The 18,794-nt window shown below is 40.2% G+C and overlaps 1 protein-coding gene across 7 annotated transcripts in view; it reads right to left on the bottom strand.

Annotated features, from left to right (window-relative positions):
- Positions 1-2,964: 2,964 nt before the first annotated feature.
- Positions 2,965-18,794, bottom strand: part of CUNH12orf42 (chromosome unknown C12orf42 homolog) — a 121,166-nt gene continuing 105,336 nt past the window's right edge. For all 7 annotated transcript variants that reach the window (XM_053661863.1, XM_053661862.1, XM_053661865.1 and 4 more), the window contains 2 exons: positions 7,299-7,676; positions 2,965-3,728 (listed from right to left, as the gene is read on the bottom strand). In XM_053661863.1, coding sequence (XP_053517838.1) covers positions 3,286-3,728; positions 7,299-7,676 — 821 coding nt within the window. In that variant the 3' untranslated portion in view covers positions 2,965-3,285. The remainder of the gene's footprint in view (positions 3,729-7,298; positions 7,677-18,794) is intronic.

Raw genomic sequence — 18,794 nt, 5'->3', positions numbered from 1 at the left:
TTATGCTTCTTCTTCCCTGTACCTTTTCCCCCTTATTCTTCCCTTCCCTCTCCACACTGAACTCCCTCTGTGTGATGTCCATTTCTCTGATTCTGTTCCTGTTCTGGTTGTTTACTTAGTTTTTGTTTTCATTGTTTTTCTTTTCTTTTAGGTTCATTTGTTGATAGTTGTGAGTTTGTTATTGTCATTTTATTGTTCACATTTTTTATCTTCTTTTTCCTAGATAAGTACCTTTAACATTTTATATAATAAAAGCTTGGTGATGAACTCCTTTAACTTGACCTTATCTGGGAAGCACTTTATCTGCCCTTCCATTCTAAATGAAAGCTTTGCTGAATAGAGTCATCTTGGATGTAGGTCCTTGCCTTTTATGACTTCAAATACTTCTTTCCAGCCCCTTCTTGACTGTAAGGTTTCTTTTGAGAAATCAGCTGATAGCCTTATGGGAACTCCTTTGTAGGTAACTGTCTCCTCATCTCTTGCTGCTTTTGGGATTTTCTCTTTGTCTTTAATCTTGGGTAATTGAACAATGATGTACCTTGGTGTGTTCCTCTTTGGGCCCAGGTTCTATGAGACTCTCTGGGCTTCCTGGACTGCCTGGAAGTCTATTTCCTTCACCAGATTGGGGGCTTTTTTCTTTATTATTTGTTCAAATAAGGTTTTAATTTCTTGCTGTTGTTCTTCTTCTGAAACCCCTATAATTCAGATATTGGAACATTTCAGGTTGTCCCAGAGAATCCTCAGCTTCTCTTCATTTTTTTGGATTCTTGTTTCTTTCTTCTAATCCAGTTGGATGTTTATTGCTTCCTTATGTTCCGAATCATTGCTTTGAATCCTGGTTTTCTTCTTGTCACTGTTGGCTCCCGGAATATTTTGCTTTATTTCATTTTGAGTATCTTTCATTTGTTCTTTCATTTTTCAACCAAGCTCAATCAGTTCTGTGAGCATTTTGATTACCGGGGCTAAATATAAATGCTTCACCAGATAGGTTGGCAATCTCCTCATTGCTTACTTCTCTTTGAGGTTTTGCTGTGTTCTTTCATTTGGGCCATATTTCTTTGTTTTGGTGTAGCTGATAGGTTGTAAACGGGCAGGGCCTTAGGTTTTCACCCAGGCAGGGCAACCCTCTTTGCTTCACTGCCCGTCATTAACTAACCAGCCATCCACCTGGAGCCAAGCAGGGTGAGGTGAAAGGGGCCAATGCACCAATTTTTAAAATTTATCAATATCGATTTTTAATGCAACTTTCAGAAAAGCATTTTTTCTGAAAGTAGTATATTATCTTCCTTAGAAGATATGTATAGTATGTAATAAGTATCACAACTCAAATCATATATCCCTGAAGAAATAAAAGCAATCCATAATTCAAAATTTTAGCAACAATTATTTTATACCACAGGACCTCATCTATTTCTCAGTGACAGTGCTATAAATAAATGTTATTAAATTTCTAAAATTAATTCATCATTCATGATAACCATTTAATTTAACATTGTTTTCACAAATAATGCCATTGGGAAAGATAGAACTATGTTTATCTTGGTGCGTTGGTGTCAAGTTCTAGTACAAAAGTAGATAGATGTTCAGATGAACTTGAACACCTCTGCCCATCACTATGACAGCCAAAGTTGGAAATGCTCCCATTTATCACCATCCAAACAAGCATGGCCAGGGCTGGACCCACTGACCTTCTCCCCACCAGAGACAGCCCACTACAGTCCTCCAAGGAGGAATGGGTTCCCAGAGCTATTTATTCAGGGCTGTTTTTTTTTAGGCCTGATTCTTTCTTCACTTCTTTGAAAAGAAATCCTCTTTTTAAAGCCCACCAGTTTACATGAGTTTTGGTATATTTAGAACAAAGCTTTGAGCCGTGTTTTCTCAAGTGTTTTCCACAGGATACTAATTCTGCAAGATATTAATAGGTGTTATTTTTTAAAGTACATCTATATGTGTATACACACACATCAGGGTTCCCTGATCAGGGAAACACTAAATTAACCATACTTCACTGGTTTTTTTTTAATCATGGAAGTTCTCTGGATCTTTAATATGTTGCCACGATTTCTAAGAGGGAGCAGACTGGGCCACATCTCTCAGACGTGTTTATATGTAAGCTCTCCATCTCACAAAGCATCTTTCTATTTATAATATCCTTTTATAATATGTAAAATTTCAGTGGCCCATGATACACACTTTGGGAAATTGCTTTAGAGTATGGTATATCACATACTTTACATCTTTTGCCTATGTCCCTTTTCTCAATTCGGAACAGAATTGTTTCTTTTGTATTATATTTTTTAGCAAATTTGCTCATTTTCGTTTCAGGTGAGGGAATCCAGCTACTATATCAGAAACAGCTTGTAGCCCTGGCCACTGGGTGGGTAGGTTGGAGCACCGTCCCGTGCACGAAAACTATGTGCATCAAACTATATGCATCCAAGTCTGGGAATAAATATTTCAAGGAACTTGAGTTTGTATGGAGGTACTGGTCACATTGATTTGTGTTTCTCCATGTTGAAAAATACACTACATTAAAAAGAAAAAAATACACCCATAAAATCATCTGATAAAATCAATCTCTGCTACGTTCAACTTAACTAAAATGAAAAGCAAGTGCCTAAAGTATCCACTTTGACAAAAACGTTCCTCAAGCTGCTCCAGTGTTGTTGTTTTTTTTATTACAAATCAGAACATTCAGTATCTCTTTTGCATTAAACTTAGCTCCAAGTGTTTCAGGGCCTCAAAGGAGGATCCAGCTTCAGGTTTCTGACATAAAAACTTTAATACACCCTGCAGAATTCTCCTGGCCACTCCAGGAGTCGTCAAATTTCATGTTAACTATTAAGTTACAAACATGCACTGACGTTCTCCAAACCTCTGTTTAGAAATTCAAAAGGCCCTTAGAAAACATCCTTCAACCAAATCCCAAGCTGGCAAGTGAAACCGTTTACCTGCGCGGGCTGAACAAAGCGGGGTCCCCGCAGTCCCTGGAGGCACGTCGCGCAGTGGCACGCGATGTACCCCATTCCCATTGTGAGGCACAAATTCTTTGTGACACTGGGAGACACCGCGGAACAAAAATACCATTAGAAATGCTTCAAAAGGAACATTTTTGGCGGCGATAGAGACTTTTGACATTATTTATTAGGTTCAAAACTGCTTCACAAAAGCCTAACAATGGTGCTGTGGAAACCAGTGCATCTGAGGCCCTTTTTGTTGTTCTGCGCAGGCATTGATTTGAAGGTGGGCCGCGCTCGCAGAACAATCCCCTCGCAGCGGTCAGCGTCAGTGAGCATTCACCCCCGGCCAGGGAGGGGCCTGTGAACAAGCCGTCTGGAAGCGCTGGGGTGGGCGCATGGGGGGACAAGACCAAGCCTTGATTAACCCCTTTGAGGGGAGCTGGGTGGCAGACCCGGCAAACTGAGAAAGGGGTGCTCCTGCCAGATTGCCAGGAAGGGAGGCGTCTGCCCTGGGCCCCCTTTTCCCCGGGGGATGAGGATGCTTGGGGAGCGTCTCTGGTGCCATGGCAACGGCGCCTCTTCCAACTGGACTTTCAGGCGCACCCTGGAGGGCGCTTAGGGAATCCGGGTTGGCCAGAGCACCCACTTCAGCTGCCATCCTCTCCTCCATCTGGGACTCCGAGGAACCCCCGGAGACCTTCAAAGGGGCGCCGGAAATCTGGCTTCTCCTGCAGATCCCGAGGACAGTGGAAGGCCTCGCAGCAGGACCTGGAGGGTGAAGAAGGGTAGGAGTGGGGCGGAAGTGTGGGGAAAGTACCCGCCCCCGCCAGGACTTAAAAAAAAAAAAAGGCTCTCCTTCATCACTGAATGTTTGAGAAATCAACATCTGCAATGTATGGAGAAAAAAAAAATCCCCTGACATTATTACCCTCACGTGCCCCTTACATTTCTCTAAGAAAATAAAATGTTATCTGTTCCTTGACTGAAAGGACTCCCTCCAAAAAATTTTTTACAGAACCCTCATAAAACTTTATTTCAAGGAAAACTGTTCAAAACTTCTAAAGAGAGGGAACCAGAAGAATTAGTGACTAAAATGGGGGCCTCAAATTCTAAGTTTGGGGAAAGTTTGTGAGTAAAAATTATTAACTGGGGTTTTATCTCATGCAAAAAAAAAATACACAGCCCATTTAGATTTGCAACTGATAATTTAAAAATCCAAGAAGCAATTACTTCATGAGTTTTATTAGAAATTTCAAAAAGCTGGAAATGAAAGCAATTAATGAATTACTCTGATGCTGGGTCTACACAACACCTACATACTCACTAATGATACTAGATTTTATATATTTTTTTGTTCAACTGAAGAAAAAATGAGGTATTTTCTTGTGTGTAAAATATAAGGTATTTTTACACTAATACAACCAATATTAGAAAAGAAATATATATATTTTTCCACCTGCATTTCCATATGTATATACATATATATCAAATGTATACATTCTTGAAGTTTTTACCAGAGACATTCTGCCCATTGACCTACACAAATTAAAGTCTAATTTTGAAGTAGCTAAGATAATTCACATGCTTTTCTACAAAAATTTTAAAGATGTTTGAATAGCATATAGATGTCTAAAATATCTGGAACAACCTACAGGATCATTTGCGAGTTCAAAAATATGTAAAAGAATTAAAATGCGCATTACCTTTGAAAGAGTGGGTGACAATAGCCACTCTATGTCTAAGTAATTCAGTTTAATTCATCACATACTGTTTTACGCTCCGTCTGTACTGAGCATCTCCCACGACCCATTCAACATACCCTCATCAAAGAGTGAACATTTTTTAGTGTACCTGATTTCTCCAATGTGAGAGTCATTTTCTGGAAATAAAGGTGGGATGGCCTTTCAGTATCTCAGGGTCTGTGCCAATCCTTTCAGAGAGCCAAACACATTGCCTTTTGAAAGCTAAATGCTTAAGTGAGGACGGCTGGGGTGGTGGGGAGTGGGGGGGTGGTATGGAGACAATTGTACTTCAACAACAGCAACAAAATAGTATGGAAAAAATAAAATTAAAAACATAAAAACCAAAATGCATAATAGCTATTTGTCAATTTGAATTTCGGTCTTGGAAGATGACTCATTTATTGCCATCAATAATCAGTGCAAGAAGATTCCACAGGAGAACATGGATGTGGCTTTGGAATTTGGAGCAAAAGAATATGACCTACAAGAATACGTGTCCTCCGCCTTGAAACAAATGAAAGAAATTCCTTCCCTGAATAAACTGTGATAACGATGCGTTTTCATAACTGTTTTAGAGGGGCAGTGTGGTAAAATGGATTAAAGAAGGCATTGGGGTCAGACCATCATAGATTCAAATCCTAGCACATCTCCGAAGCCTTAACTGAAGTATGAGGATTATATTACCTATTTGACAGAGTTGCTAGCAGGATTAAGTTTGTTCATTCGTTTATTCATCCATTAATATTTGAGTGTCTGTAATGGGCCTGGCAGTATCCTAGACATTAGAGATGGAGAAAAGAATAAAGCTGCCAATATCCCTGCACTTATAAAGCTTCCATTATAGTTGTGGGAAGAAAGAGTGGGGAAAGGATGTAAACTATTCAATAGGCAAATGAAGAAATGTTTAAATGTCAACTAGTAGTAAGTCCTAAGGAGAAAAATAAGCAGGAAAGGTTAGGATAGATCCACATAGATGGCATTTCAGTAAAGATCTGAAGAAAATGAAAAAGCAAACTAGTTAAGTATCTGACAGAAGAGCATGAGAAAATGCAAAGCATCTAGCATATTGTAAGTGTTTGGTACCCAAGAGCTGTCATTGTCATATTTAGAATCTTAATAGAGGAATTCTGTGACCTATATTGAAGGGTTGAAACCTGGCCAAATCACAGAATCTCTACAGGCTTCCAATCCTGTCTCTAAACTGTGGGAAAACAACAGTTGCCATCTCAGAGGGTGGCCATATGGATCAAAACTGAGGATGTATGTTCAGATTTTAGCACATTACCTTATACATAATGAGACAAAAAACGTTAACCAGTGAGCATCCTCAGCATCCCATCCTCCAGCCCCGCTTCCCAGAGATGAAGGAATCCTTGACTCAGCGTATTTGGTAGACAATCTCCCAGCCCCTGCTTTAACACTTTTGGCCCAAACAGTACATTCTCCTCTGGTTCAAAGAAAGTTCTATTTATTGTGTCAAAAGCTGTCTCTTTCTGCCCTGGTTGGTGTGGCTCAGTGGACTGAGTGCAGGCCCGTGAAACAAAGGGTTGCTGGTTCCAGTCCCAGTCAGGGCACATGCCTGGGTTGTGAGCCAGGTCCTCAGTAGGGGGCGTATGAGAAGGGCACATTGACGTTTCTCTCCCTCTCTTTCTCCTTCTCTTCCCCTCTCTAAAAATAAATAAATAAAATATTTTTTTAAAAATCTGTCTCTTTCTGGTACTAGTCAAGTCCAACAAACTGTCAAACATTTGGAGAAAAAAACTTAAAAAGGGTATATAAAATCAATCCAATGCTTCTACATGGCAGTTCCTAGAATATTGGGAGATATGCATTGATTCCTTATGTTTTTCTCCTCCAGGCAGAAGCATAAACACCACCATCGTCATCACCACCACTCTTGAGTCAGTCCCTGCTATGTTTGGGGAATTTTATTCATATCAATCCACCAATTACAGCATCTCTTCAAGGCAGGAATTATTGTTAGCCTACAGATGGAAATACTGGGATCAAAGAACATTTGTGGGACTTGATCACGGCTACAGAAATGAAATGGAAAGGCAGAGATTTGAGTCCAGATCTTCCTGCCTCCAAAGCTCATTCCCTCTGATCCATCTCATTGCTTTTAATCATTCTTCCCATCAGTAATTTTGAGACACTTCATTATCATGTGTCTTATCCTGTGCTTGGCATTCACAGCTTCCTAATCTTCAAATAGGGATAATCACATTATCTGCCTAAGAGTGTTACAGAAGAATTTCATAAAATAATGTGAAATGCTCAGGACTATATCTGCCATATGGTGAGAACTTTAATAAATGGATGCTAGAATGATAATAAAAATAACTATTATTATTATCTGGTGCAATACCTGAATCATCAAATTAATGGTAGCTACCCACACTTGTCCTTTCCTCCAATACAATGATTAACAGTGAGTAGCCTTTCATTAAGAACTTTCTGATACGGTTCTTATAGAACTTTCTAGAATAGGACTTGCCCTTGAGTCAGTAACTTTGCTGATTATATTGACATTAAAAATAAAATATGACCAATTGAAAAGAGAAAAAAGAAATAGGAATTACAAAGTGAGACTCACCAGGTGGGACGGAATCTCTCTTTGAACTGGGAGAAGGCTGGTTCCGAGCTCTCACATGTCTGCTGATGTGTGTGCCTACAGCCTCCAGGCACACAGGGTACACCGAGTAACATCCCATAGGCATTTCTGCCATTTGCTGTTTCACGAATGGACAGCTCCAGCTCTGCTTGGGTGCTCCTCTGTCTCTCTTATGAATTTCTCGATTGACAGTGAAGATCAGTGGGGTCTTGTCCCATGCACTGGATGGTGCTAGGAAGGGACTGACTTCTCCATGGCTTTGTTCTTTGGAAGGAGCTATACTTACAGCAGGACAACTGGGGGTATTGTTCTGGTGGGTGCACAACAGTTTTTTACAGGACATTGGAGTCTGAGTCCTTCCTGGACATAATGTAACAGGTGAACACATTAGTTTGAATGAATATCACTTCTTCAACATCACCTACTACATTAATGATAGGAAGAATGGATTTTTGTCTCTTATTTCTATCCTGAGCAAACATAAATGACTTCAACTCAGAAACCCAAAGCCTCCCAGCCGTATAGACCCTTGAATGATATCAGGTTTCCTGTATGACACAATGGCCGGGTTGCCTGAATGGACTGGAACAATCAGTGGTTTGGGCATCGAACAGAGGCTGTTGGAAATGGAAGGGTCTTTGTCAATCTCCAATGGCTTGTAGTTTTTTTGTTAATTTTTCAAATTTATCCACCAAGGTAGTGACAGAACTTGAGCCGAAATCCATTGCTCGTGATTTAAAGTCCAGTGCTCTTTGCTAGGTTACACATGGTTTAATTTTAATTCACTATTTCCCAATCCCAGCTACACATTAGCCAATATCTGGAATGCTTTGAAAAATACAGATTCTAGTATCTGTAGTTTGCATACCCCACAGATATTGTAACGTGCCAGCAGGGAGACATCAGTACAATTAATTCATCAGAGATTTCAGGTACTTTGTAATAAGCTTTACTCAGTCCAAACAATCATGCACATGCTTGAGCCTCAGAGTATTACCTCTCTGTCAGCAGCCTTTACTTCAGACACCAGTATTACATATCACCTTACAACATGCATAGTGCTTTACATTGTACTTGCCCTTCACACTAGTAACCCCACTTGAGCTCGAGAAAAGCACTCCTTCATTTTCCTGAGGGGAAAAATGAGGTCGGAGAGAACCATCTTGTCCACACCGCTAGTCAAGCATGAGAAGACCTGGGGTTGGGACGCTGGGCTTAGATTTGGGGCTTTTTGTTTTTCTATTTCACAGTCAGTGCCAGTAGGGCCAGAGGGAACATGTGGCCACCGTGAACTGGGCTTGATGAAGAAGGATGCAAATGTCCATGATAACATGAGCCCCACCCAGCCAGGCACTCCCCTACTGTCCATGCCTTCGCCCATAGTAAACGCTACCAGCACCATTTCTAATGAACAGAAGACGAAAGGGCACCTTTAGGTGAGAACTCTGTCCATGGCCCAGTGATGGAAATTTGCACCCATGAAAGCCCACATTCTCACTGCTCCTCCAAGCGTTCACTCATTCAGGTAAGGGCTCAACTTTTCCCAACTACTAAGGCACTTGTTTTCTGGGGTTTAAAAATATCCTTCCTCATATTCAAGTTTCACCTGCTTTTTAAAAAGTGTGTAGGCAATGCTACCTCTTCATTCGCAGTGCAGGTCTCCCATCTGTTGCTAATTTTATTTGAAATAATATTGTGGCAGACGGGAGACTGCAAGGTACTGCAAAATAAACCTCAGAGTGAAATGTAGTTCACAGAAGCAATTTATCTTTCTCTTGAGCTGCAAAATAGCTCATGATAAACCCTGACAGAAGCTGATTTGTTCCTTTCTATTCATTAGAACAACACAACTCCAGTACCTCCTGCACATTCAGCCCCTCGGAAGCACTGGCAAGAGTGGGGCTGCTCCCCCCAAGCCCACTCCTGGCAGCTGTCCCTCAGTGTAACTTCTGTGCTTGTAAGCCCACTCTGCCCCTTCCACTCTCTCAGGTGTCCAACTGCAGTATGTTCATGTTATTAAAAGACCAGAGACAACTCTCTTAGAAGGGGAAATGAAATCCAAAGACAATGAATTACCCAAAGCTCATTTTGCCCTTTCCTGTAGGCACAAATACTGGCTAAAAATAATTGATTTCATCTCCTGCATATCTAGAATCAAACAAAAACCTCAACTAGGTCTTTAGTTAATAATAAGAACTCCAATGATACACTCTTTAAAGGGTCCTTAGACCTCATAATAGAGTTTAATGGAGTCCACCACCTCACTGTTTCTCCCGGCTGTGGAGTTGGAGTTGTTTTCAAGCTAATGGGGTCGAATCCATGGGAGAAGTCTGGAATGCATCAAGCCCTGAGCAGTGGTGAGCTTAAAGGCCAAGTGCACAAACAGTGAGCCCAGGCTTCTTGGGTCAAATCTGAGTTTATCCTTTTCTGGATGTATTATGTAGGCCAAGGTATCTACATGCTCTCTGCCTCAGTTTTCCCGTTCATAAAATGACAATAATGTTAATACCTACCACACCATGCTGAGATGCAGATTAAGTGAGTTAATGAACAAGGGCTTTCAGCAGTACCTGGCACATAAGAAGTACTCAGCAGGCCTTGGCTGCTGCTATTATTATTTTTGTTATTGTTATTGCCTTGGCTGCTGCTATTATTGTTTTTGTTATTGTTATTGAAAATATTTCTTCTCTTTCTCTTTATGGCTCCTGAAAGGCTTCTTTCAGCAAGTAGGACTCATGTGCAAAATAATATATTTTCAATCTGTTCAGTTTGACTCAATCTAATCATTCCTTTGCTCAGAAATATTTATTGAATGCCTACTGTGTGCCTTGTTCTGTCTTTGGCCTTAGGGATACAACAGAATAAGGACAATAGGGCCCCACCCTCATGGATTTCTGGTTTACAATCCAGGAGTGGGAAGAAAGAGAATTCCAGCCCCACAAGCACTGAGATGTGTTCCCAGGACGACTAGCCTGAGTGGCTGAAGTGAGCAGGAGAAGGGGGCAGGCAAGGCCTGGAGGTTGCAAAGTGGGCATGGAAAGCTGCTAAAGGCTTCACATAGGTGAGTGAAAATAGGAACACTTAATCTTGGACTAAACTCTCTAAGGGAAAGTGGGCAGGAGGAGACATGAGTACATACCAAATAGCAGGCAGATAGACAAGTGTGTGGTGAGGCAACTTGGATGTGCACGGTGGTTTTGCATGGTACTTAAGAGCTAGACAGTCTGGGTTTGATTTTCCTCATCTAAAATGGGGATGATGATAGTAAAGTTGATAGGGAAAATACGTGAAATGGGGTTCTGGTTTCAGCTTCAACACAGAAACAGCTTAGAAACTGACACACTTATTCTTACAAGAAAGAGCTGAACAGACTGAAAATCAACTTTTTGGGGCCTCATTAGAGAATTGAGTTTGCAGGGCAAAATGCCACTCCCAAATCTGCAGAACAGGTTAATCAAAAGAGTGAAGTCAGTATCTGTTTACCCACAGTAGAAGCCCCTGGAGCCATACCCTGATAGGAACATTTAAATGCTAATTTTGGTAACTCTCTGGAGTCTGGGCGTAGACTAGCTTGAGAACTAGAAACTCCTGAGGACTAAAGTTTTAGGGGATCCCCCACTTCAGTGGGTTTTACCCAAAAGAAGCCCATTAGTTTCTCAAGCTAAGGATCTGAGAAAGATCCTTTCACAGCTCTGACGCAGGGAAGGAAAGGATAATAGTAAATGTGCTCAGGGCATTCTCCATCACGAAGGTGTGCCAGGGCCTCGTCCCAGCTGAGGGTCGGGCATTTTCCACTCCCTCCCCCTTTAGCCTTTCTGCCTCACAAAACTAAGAAACACTTATGAATAGCACAGCCAGAGAGACAGAGCTTCTGAAAGGCTGAGGTTTAATCATAAGATTATAGACTGTTTCCCATTCCCCACACCTTATCACACAAACAGGTCCTCAGGAAAATGACTGGGTTTCAGTTGAAAGAGCTTCAAGATGCAGACCCTTTCTCAGGAACAGAAGTCAGGGAAGCCCAAAGTCCAGAGGGGAGACAAAATGGAGGGGACCAGAGAAATTTGAATCCTCTGGCACCTACAGGTACAACAAACAGTAAATACAATCCAGCACCCAGCCAGGTGAATGTAAGACTCCACACCAAAGACCTGTTTACCTTACTTCCTATTACCTGATACACCATGCTTGGCTTTCAGTAAAAACTTATGGGGCATGACAAAAAGCAAGAAAAACTACAATCTAAAGAGACAAAGAAAGCATAAAATATGACTCAGCTCTGACACAGATGTTAGAAATATTAGAGAATTAATTTAAAATAACTATGATTAATACACTAAGGATTATAATAGAGAAATTAGAGCATGTGAGGAGGGTAAGCAAAGAAATGGATGTTCTAAGAAAGAATTTAAAGATGCTACATGAACTCAAATTAGATTTGGAATACAAGAAAAGTTGAAGTAGAACAGTAAATATCAGGAATGGGAAGGTGGGTGAAATGGGAAGATGTTGCAGCTTTGTAGGATAAGTCTAGAGATCAAATGTACAGAATGATGACTATAGTTAACAATACTATATTTAATACTCAAATATTCCAAGATTAAACTTCAGGTGTTCTCATCACACACAAAAAAACATGTTAATTGTATGAGGAAATGACATGTCAATGAGTTGATGGCAGTGATCCTTTCACTATGCATATATCTATCAAACAACCATGTTGTACATTTAAATATATGCAATTTTTATTGAAAATAAAATTCAGCAACAACAAAAAGAAAGGCTACAAATACGAACACTAACAACAATGAAGAACATTTTTGATGGGTTCATCAGTAGACTGAACATGGGCAAGGAAAAAATCAGTGAGCATGAAGATAGATCAGTAAGAATTCCTAAGTTAAAATGCAAAGAGACATAGGAATGGCAAAAAAGGACAGGACATACAAGAACTATGAGATGATTTTATAAGACACAGCATTCACATCTTAATTGAAACAGAAGAAGAAAGAGAGAATGGAACAGAAGAAATATTTGAAGTAACAATGACTAGAACTTTCCAAACTTAATGACAAACACAAAACCATAGATCCAGGTGGCTCAGGGAACACTGAGCAAGTTAAATGCCAAAAAGAAAAAACTTGCACCTAGGCATATCATTTGTAAACTGCAGAAAACCAAACACAGAAAAAAATCTTGAAATACCTTCTAGAGAAATAAGGGTAAGAATTGAAGTGGACTTTTCATCAGAAACCATGCATGCAAGAAAAGTAAAAAGAAATATTTATAAAATGTTGAAAGACAACACCAATCTAAAATTTAATGCCTAGAAAAATTATTTTTTGACACTGAAAGAGAAATACTTTTTCAGATTAAAAAAACTAACTAACTAACTAATAAAAACAGAGAATTGATTGCTCACAAACCTGCTCTGCAGGAAATGCTAAGAGGGACTTCCACCAAGATGGAGGCATAGGTGGAAACACTGCATCTTCTCGCACAACCGAGTTTAACAACAACAAAGTTTTAGCAATAAAAACACTGCCAAACCACAGAAAATTGAACTACACAGAAGTCTGAAAACAATGAACCCTTCAGCAAAACCGGTAAGAGGGGCAGAGCCAGCAACAGAGCAGGGTCAGGCAGGAAAGATCCACCAGACCAACCCGGGCACGCGACCCAGGTGCACCAGCAGCCATGGTGGATCCCAGGTGTGGAGAAGCGGGCAGACCCACTGAGGGCTGATCACAGTCACACATTTGAGCACAGATAAACTGGTGAAGGAGCAAGCAGTGAGACAAACTGCGCAGGCCCCAGTGGCAGGAAGCGGCAGAGGGGACCGCCATTGTCCCTCTCTAACCCCGTCCCCACATATAGCGTCACAAACCAGTAACCTGGGTGGCCCCGCCCTGGTGAACAACTAAGGCTTCGCTCCTCATATATAACAGGCACAAACAGACCAAAACATGGCTCAAGGACAACTCAGAGCCCCAGAGCCAATAAATCTAAGTGATGAAGAAATAGCCAAACTTTCAGATGCACAGTTCAAAACACTGGTGATCAGGATGCTCACAGAACTGGGTGATTTAAGTCACAAATTAGAGGAACATATGAAGACTAAACTAATTGAAATGAAGGGAAATGCACAGGAAACCAATAGTAATGGAAAGAAAACTGGGACTCAAATCAAAGGAGTGGACCAGAAAGAAGGAAAAAATGACCAAACAGAAATATATGAAAAAACAAGAATTCAAAAAAATGAGGAGAGGCTTAGGAACCTTCAGGACATCTTTAAAAGTTCCAACATCCGAATTATAGGGGTATCAGAAGGGGAAGAGGAACAGCCATGAGTGGAAAACTTATTTGAACAAATAATAAAGGAGAACTTCCCCAATATGGCAAAGGAAATAGACTTCCAGAAAATCCAGGAAGCTCAGAGAGTCCCAAAGAAGTTGGACCCAAGAAGGAACATACCAAGGCACATCATCATTACATTAGCCAAGATTAAAATGAAGGAGAGAATCCTGGAAGCAGCAAGAGATAAGGGGACAGTCACCTACAAAGGAGTTTCCATCAGACTGTCAATTGATTTCTCAAAAGAAACAAGCAAGAAGGGACTGGAAAGAAATATTCCAAGTCATGAAAGGCAAGGACCTACATCCAAGATTGATCTACCCAGCAAAGCTTTTATTTAGAATGGAAGGACAGATAAAGTGCTTCTCAGATAAGATCAAATTCAAGGAGTTCATCATCGCCAAGCCCTTATTATATGAAATGTTAAAGGGACTTACCTAAGAAAAAGAAGATAAAAAATGAACAGTGAAAGGACAGCAAACTCACAGTTACTAAGAACCACACCTAAAACAAAAGCAAACTAAGAGGACAGCTAGATCAGGAGCAGAATCATAGAAATGAAGATCACATGGAGGGTTAGCAACAGGGGAGTAGGAGGAGGAGAAGGGGGGAGAAGGTACAGAAAATAAGTAGCATAGATGGTAGGTAGAAAATAGATAGGGGGAGGGCAAGAATAGTAGGGGAAATATAGAATCTAAAGAACTTGAGATACGTGGTCATAAACTAAAGGGGGGAATGGTGGGGGAGGGGCTGTGCAGGGTGGAGGGGAATGAAGGGGGGAAATAGAACAACCGTAATGGCATAATTAATAAAATATATTTTAAAAAGAAATGTTAAGAAATTCTTCAGGGAGAAGAAAAATAATATAGGTCATAAACTCAGATCTAAATAGAGAAAGGACTCAGAGGAGTAAAAGCAGAAAACCTTTAATTTTTTATTTTTAATTAATTTAAAACATAACTGCTTTTTAAAAATATTTTATTTTTTAAAGATTTTTATTTATTTATCTTTAGAGGGGAAGGGAAGGAGAGAGGAGGAGAAACATCAATGTATGGTTGCCTTTCGTGCGTCCCCTGCTGGGAACTGGCCTGCAGGGAACCGGCCTGCAACCCAGGCATGTGCTCTAACTGGGACTCAAACCGCAATTGTCTGGTTCTCAGGCCCGCGCTCAATCCACTGAGCTATACCAGCCAGGGCCATAACTGCTTTTTAGAAGAAGCTTACTCCCCCACTTCTTTCCCAAATGCCTCCCACTGCCCTCCACTGTGTCTCCCGTCCTTGCAGTATTTTAAGTCAGTATAATATAACAATAGATTGTATATCTCATTGTTTACAACTCCATGTTCACTATAATCATCCATTCCTGCTCTACTGCCTTTTCCCCACGAAGGATGACAAACAAGTTTCATCTCAAACACCTGTACTCCAGTTGGTTGTGACATAAATTTAAGAAAACTTCCAGCCCTTTCTGGCATGGCTCAGCAGATTGAGCATGGGTCTGCAAACCAAAAGGTCACCAGTTCAATTCCCAGTCAGGGCACACACCTGGGTTGTGGGCCAGGGCCCCAGTAGCGGGGACATGAGAGGCGACCATACATTGATGTTTCTCTCCCTTTCTTTTTCCTTCTCTTAACCTCTCTCTAAAAAATAAATTAATAAAATATTTAAAAAATAAAAATAAAGAGTTCCAGGACTGTGTCTTGGTCCGTAGAAAAGATGTCTACCATGGATATGGGAGAATAAAGTGGGTAAGAGAGGGGCAGTCACTAGTCATACCTCAGGTATCCAGGTGCCTTTCCCTGCAATATTCCTTCTCCCTAAAATACTCAACAACCTCTCTTTCTCCTAGGAAAGGGACACATGGGGTCAGCCTCCCAGCATGCATCAGAAGGTAACTGAAGAGTGCAGATGCCTTTCTTCCTCCTCCCATCACAGCACCTCTTTCCCATGATACCCTTAGCCTCACTCAGTTGCGCTTAAATCACAATCGATAGCCCAGAGACATAGATGTGCTTTGGAATGTTTTGTTTTTAAACTTCTGGGCTACATTACAAATCGTTTCAAACACAAGCTATAATCTGAGATCCAATGCATTTGGTTTCTGGTAGATTCACTGAATAATAACTCTCTCTCCAGGCCTTGATTTCGTTATCTATAGAAGAATTAAAGTGATCTCTAAATTATTCATCTCTAAAAATTCGAAGTCTCTGATTTTTTTAAACTACACTGAACATTTTTCTTTAATTACTTTTTATTTTTTGAAACATTATGTTATCATGTGAATTTGCTATTTTGTAGGATAAAAATAGTCAAATGTAGACAATTTTATATTTTATGACAATATAATGCTTACAAGAGTATACATGACACATGCATACACATAGTTTAAAGAAAAGAGCCACAGACCCACCCAATTTCATTGTATCAATATCCACAATTTATTCATCCATTCTCTTACTAATGTGCACATGGGTGAAGTCCAGTTTTGTCTTTTCATTTTTTTAATATTACAAACATGGCCTTTATGAACATTCTTGTAACATCCTCCACGACAGTTACTCTAGTTCCTCCAGGGGTAGAACAGCCAAGTCATAGAGTTTGCATATTTCCAAGCTCATTATGTAACGCCCATTATTTTCCAGAATGATTTTACCAACTTACACTCCCACCAGGAGTGTATGAGTCTTCTTGTTGTTCCACATCCTTGCCAGCAATTGTTATTATTTGTGTTTTTCAATTTTTAGAATCAAGGTGAGTATAAAACAGCACTACACCAGGGTCTTAATTTGTATATATATTTTTGATAAGCAATGAGCTTGAGCATCTCCCCTCCCACCCAATCGTTCATTTGAATTGCTTTCAACCTCTTTAATTGTGGGTTGAGTTTCGGTCCATTTCCTTTCTCCTGCCTGCCGTATTCTAACCAGCTGGACACAGTGGGGAGCACTTGGATAATCCACAGTGTCAATAACCTGCCCCTAAATAACCAAAAGTTGACCCTCAGGAATTGTACTCATGCAATTCAACTGCCGTGACCCAGTGTAATATTTCATGTCTCGCTAAAACCCTGGCCAAGCACTATTTTGCATGCAACTAAGTACTAGGATAATTCTTTCATCTGAGTGATTAGTTTATTTCAACCACAGCTTGCTTGAGGCACAAAAGGCTTGTGCTACCTGCCTGCAGTACCACTCCAGATGGCACCTTCGCCATCTTACATGCAGTGGTTTTTATGTTTGTCACCCTTCCTCTGTGAGGATGTGCAGTTTCTCAGTGACCCTTTTTAAATGTGGTGCTGAGAATGAAAACATCTTAAATCACATCATTTAATAGCACCTATTCAGGAGAGCAGCTCTTCATTATATTTATTCTATAAGAAAAAAAGCAAAACTGTTTTCCTCTCAACCTAGAGAACACAAGAGGAATGATATCTTTCTTAAATGATTCTGAAGAACAAGATTAAGGAGAAAGGTGGGGGATAGTCACACACAGAGTCAGGAACAATTGAAAAAGGAGTCCAGGCTACCCCCAACCCCGGCCTTTGTTGAAGGGATCACCAGAGATCTATGTAGATATTATTTTGAAATTTAGGGCCTCGACTTGTATGAACATGAATGCCCATGCTGAGTTTTTACGTGCCTCCGTGGAACAGCAAAAAGAACCCTACAGACCCTATTCTTGACTTAAAGCAACACACTGGGGAAAGGCTGAAAATCACCCATCTATGCTTGATTAATTAGGTTTGTAAGTATTGTTTCACAACCAAACAATATTTCTAAAGATTTCAATAGTTCAAAGATTGCCCTATGGCCGTCTGGCCAATACATCTTCTAACACACGCAGTTTACAAGCATTTTTCTTCCCAATATGTTGTCTTTGGTTGGTGCGACATTGTTTGAGTGCAGGGCTATTTGGGTCATAGTGGTTTTCTCCCCTGCACAGCGGTAGTGCTGAGCACAGCACTTCGACCATACATCTTCCATGTCATTTCCATCAAAGGCACATGATACTTCCTGGTGACCAATCAGGAGTGGTCCAGCATCCTAACAGAGGGCATATTGGCAAACCAAGCTTTCTTAATGACAGCCATTGTTCAAGGCCAACAAAAGGGAGGTCCTGAATATTAACATGTGGCCTTGTGTAAAGGTCACCGGTATGGCACATCCATCATATTTCACAACGGAGGAGGAGAACTTTATAAGTTCTGTCAGAACCTACTGTTGTCCAAATAAATGTATTAGGCTGACAGCTGACACCAACAAGGCAAATGATCTTGAGTGATGATCTCTTTTAACAAACATCCTTTCACTTTGAAGCAGCAGCAGGCATTATGAGAGATCATGCTTAAGGAATATACCTCAAGGCCACATGGGGTTAGAATAGCCAGGCAACCCAATTAAAATATTAATTTAATAACATGTAATCATTAGACCAAACGCCATCTCCTTCTAACAGGCATAACATTTTGCAGTGAAAAGAGAAATTACATATTTTAACATCTCAGTCTGGCATGATCTTGTTAATGAATAGAAAAATAAGTCTGTGAAAGTTCTATCCCTAATATTTATACTAATATAATTGATATAAGAGAACTCAAAGGTCTGGGTTCTTTGACAGCTCTGGGTCTTGGTTAATGGATATACAAAGTCAAGTGTTGTGGCAGAATTATGAAGTATGATGGCAGAATTGAATGGAAATAAAAAATGTCACATGCAGTTAATACTAAACCTAAGAGTAGATACATACTTTCTTACTTGACAATCTTGACAGAGCCACTTGTGTGTTGGAATATTAGACATAAGAGGTTCTTGTTTTTTAAACAACATTTTTTTTTAAAAACTGAAATTTGTTTTCATTTAAGAGATTTGAAAAGAATATAAGAAAAAGACCTTACTGTCTTAGCCATGGGGTTGGGAGGGAGAAGACGAGAGAGGAAGAAAAAGAAGAGTTCTCTTTAGCTCCTTGAATACATCATACTCTTAAAACTTTCTCTTGACATTCAGACATTTTCTATCTTTCACAGCTCTGATTTCTGTGACCAATTTCTACTCCTCTTTCCATTCTGCTTCCTAAATCCTGAATTGCTCAGAATCTTCTGCTCTATATTTTCATAGTTCCTTGGAC

This window comes from Artibeus jamaicensis, unplaced genomic scaffold, assembly GCF_021234435.1.
Source record: "Artibeus jamaicensis isolate MK-2021 breed Jamaican fruit bat unplaced genomic scaffold, CSHL_Jam_final contig_233, whole genome shotgun sequence".
In the NCBI taxonomy this organism is placed as follows: domain Eukaryota; kingdom Metazoa; phylum Chordata; class Mammalia; order Chiroptera; family Phyllostomidae; genus Artibeus; species Artibeus jamaicensis.
The sequence above is the reverse complement of the archived record's forward strand: the minus strand, read 5'-3'. Positions and strand labels throughout refer to the sequence as shown.